At 51.2% G+C, this 2,686-nt stretch overlaps 1 protein-coding gene across 1 annotated transcript; it reads left to right on the forward strand.

Moving 5' to 3' along the window:
• Positions 1-207: 207 nt before the first annotated feature.
• On the forward strand, positions 208-1,433 carry RBMXL2 (RBMX like 2). Its single transcript, XM_077772890.1, is given in 2 exon segments — positions 208-1,027; positions 1,029-1,433. Coding segments are annotated over 2 exon segments (855 nt in total). The 5' UTR covers positions 208-332; the 3' UTR covers positions 1,189-1,433.
• The last annotated feature ends 1,253 nt before the right edge of the window (positions 1,434-2,686 follow it).

Genomic DNA, 2,686 nt, shown 5'->3' on the forward strand with positions numbered 1-2,686 from the left:
ATTCAGGGGTGAATTAAAGACTGTAAGCCAGGGCCAGGTTATGAAGCCAAAGTTTAAAGGCTGGAAGGAAAATCACAAAAGCTTCACCGCCCTTCCTCGACGGCGACCGCAGGCCATCAGCCAATCACGTCTAGAAAGAGCCCGGCCGGACTGCGCACCCAGACCCAAAGGCACACACCCGAGCGTTCCGCCTGCGCAGCCGGGACGCTGACCGCGGTTCCGCGACGACGCGCCAGCCGACCGGTAGGAGCCGTCATCAGCTAGCGGATCCCAGGCCACGACGGGCGTCGCCCCCTCGCCTTCCCCAGCCACCTAGCTCTCGACCGGCAGACATGGTTGAGGCGGATCGCCCCGGGAAGCTTTTCATTGGCGGGCTCAATCCCGAAACCGACGAGAAAGGCCTTGAGGCCGCGTTTGGCAAGTATGGCCGCATCAGTGAGGTGCTCTTGATGAAAGATCGAGAAACCAGCAAGTCCAGGGGTTTCGCGTTCGTTACCTTCGACAGCCCTGCAGACGCCAAGGCCGCCGCCAGAGATATGAACGGCAAGAGCCTGGATGGTAAGGCCATCAAGGTGGCCCAGGCTACCAAGCCGGCGTTTGAGAGCGGCCGGCGGGGCGCGCCGCCGCCATCACGCAGCCGCGGTCGCGTGAGGGGCCTTCGAGGAACCCGCGGGGGAGGCGTTGGCCCGCGGCGACCCCCATCCCGGGGCGGGCCGGCCGAGGNCCTGAGTCCCCGGGAGGAGGGCTACTCGCCCAGAGACAGCTACTCGAGCCGAGACTACCCGAGCGCCCGCGACCCCCGCGAATTTGCTCCCTCGCCTCGAGAGTACACCTACCGCGATTACGGCCACTCCAATGCCCGGGACGACTGTCCGTCGAGAGGCTACGGCGACCGGGACGGCTACGGGGGGCGCGACCGGGACTACGCGGACCATCCTAGCGGAGGCTTCTACCGAGACCTATTTGAGAGCTATGGAGACCCGCGCAGCGCCGCCGCGGCGCGGGGGCCCCCACTATCTTACGGCGGNNNACCGGGTAGGCAGAGCCGACCGCGGGCTCTCCCCGTCCTTGGAAAGGGGGTGCCCTCCCCTGCGTGATTCTTACAGCCGCTCTGGCCGCAGGGTTCCCAGGGGTGGAGGCCGTCTGGGAAGCCGCTCGGAGAGAGGGGGAGGCCGGAGCAGATACTAAGTACCAACGGACTTGGGACCAAAATTCCGTTTTCAAAGAAATTAACGAAAAGAGCCAGTTCACATGCTAACTACCCAAGGACTAGTACAAGGAAGAGTTGTTTTTACCTTTAAAATTTTTCCTGTTCATTTCCTCTCCATAATTTTTGGGCTTTTTGGGAGGAAAAAGTTAAAACTGGTTTAATTTGCGTTTTGGAATTGTTAACGTTTCTTTCAACAAGCTCATTTTAAAAGCATTAAGACGAACCTGCGTACTAGTCTTATATTTCCAAGTAAAAATTCTTCTAAAGGCTTCCTCCCTTCTAAGTTTTCCTGATAAATGAGACAAACAGTATCTGCCCACCAAAAATGGAAAAATGGATCAATCTGTTAATTCAGACCAACTAGATTTTGGGGGCGGGGAGTGGTAGGGAATTGGTATATGCTACTCTAAGATTTCAGGTTGTCTTTCAGACTGAGACTCAGTGTTCCCAGTATTTAAAAAAATGACTAGCAACAACAGCAAAAATCATTTAGATGCCTATTTAAAGAAAGCTCTATTCACTCTAAGTCTAAAACAAGCAAGTGGATAATGCTGGGCACGTTTTATCTTTTTGCCTTTATTTTGGGAATCTGCAGAATCTCCTGTTCCCTTGCTCCCCAAAATACTATTCATATATGTTGAACAAGAATGGAAAACTAAATTACAGATTTGGCCAACCAACCAAATGAGCTGCAAAAATCCCAGACAGCAATTAATAGTCTTTATTTTCACCACCAACAAATTATTAAGAAACAAGTAGAAAATACACAAATGGTGGATTTGGGGATCATAATGGATTCTCTACCTAACTCCAAGCTACTTGCCCTTGCCTCTAGAGCCAACTACTGGCTCCTTTGGAGAGAATTAGTCTTCTGCCCTTGGGGGTGGAGGAATCAAATGTGAAGCAGCATCAGAGCTCAGAAGCTCAGAGAATTCCTGAGAGAGCTTGGCATTTCAACATCCTGAGGAACTCATCCTGGTGTGAGGGACCTGGGGATGGGTTGAGTGCTCTATACTGTTAAGCTGGGGAGAAGGGCTTGAGCAGACAAAGATCAGAGAGGCTTCCCCCAGGGTGCCTCAGAAGGGATGTAACATCTCCTCTTTCTACCCCAACCTCAGGGCAAGAAACACCTTTTCCAGTCAGCACCTGTGGAATTTCCCTGTTTATCTGAGAGAGAGTTAATTGCACAATCAAGGAGCTCTAGTCTTCAGAGAAAGAAGGATCAGGTTAAAATAGTAGGACTCCTGTTCCGCAGAGTAATTACTGGAGGAAACAGATGAGCACCTCAACAACAAAAAAGTACTTAAAGAGATCTGAATGTAATACACTCACATACACAACTCCAAAAACACGACTTTGTGACAAAATCATAAAGTAGGTCAATTATAGGAGAGGCTGCATTAGTGGCCCAGAAGATCGAATGCAAGAAATAGCTAAAAAAAAAAAAAAAAAAAAAAAAAAAAAACAAAGAAAAAA

This window comes from Crocuta crocuta, unplaced genomic scaffold, assembly GCF_008692635.1.
Source record: "Crocuta crocuta isolate KB4526 unplaced genomic scaffold, BGI_CrCroc_1.0 scaffold382, whole genome shotgun sequence".
NCBI classification, from domain to species: domain Eukaryota; kingdom Metazoa; phylum Chordata; class Mammalia; order Carnivora; family Hyaenidae; genus Crocuta; species Crocuta crocuta.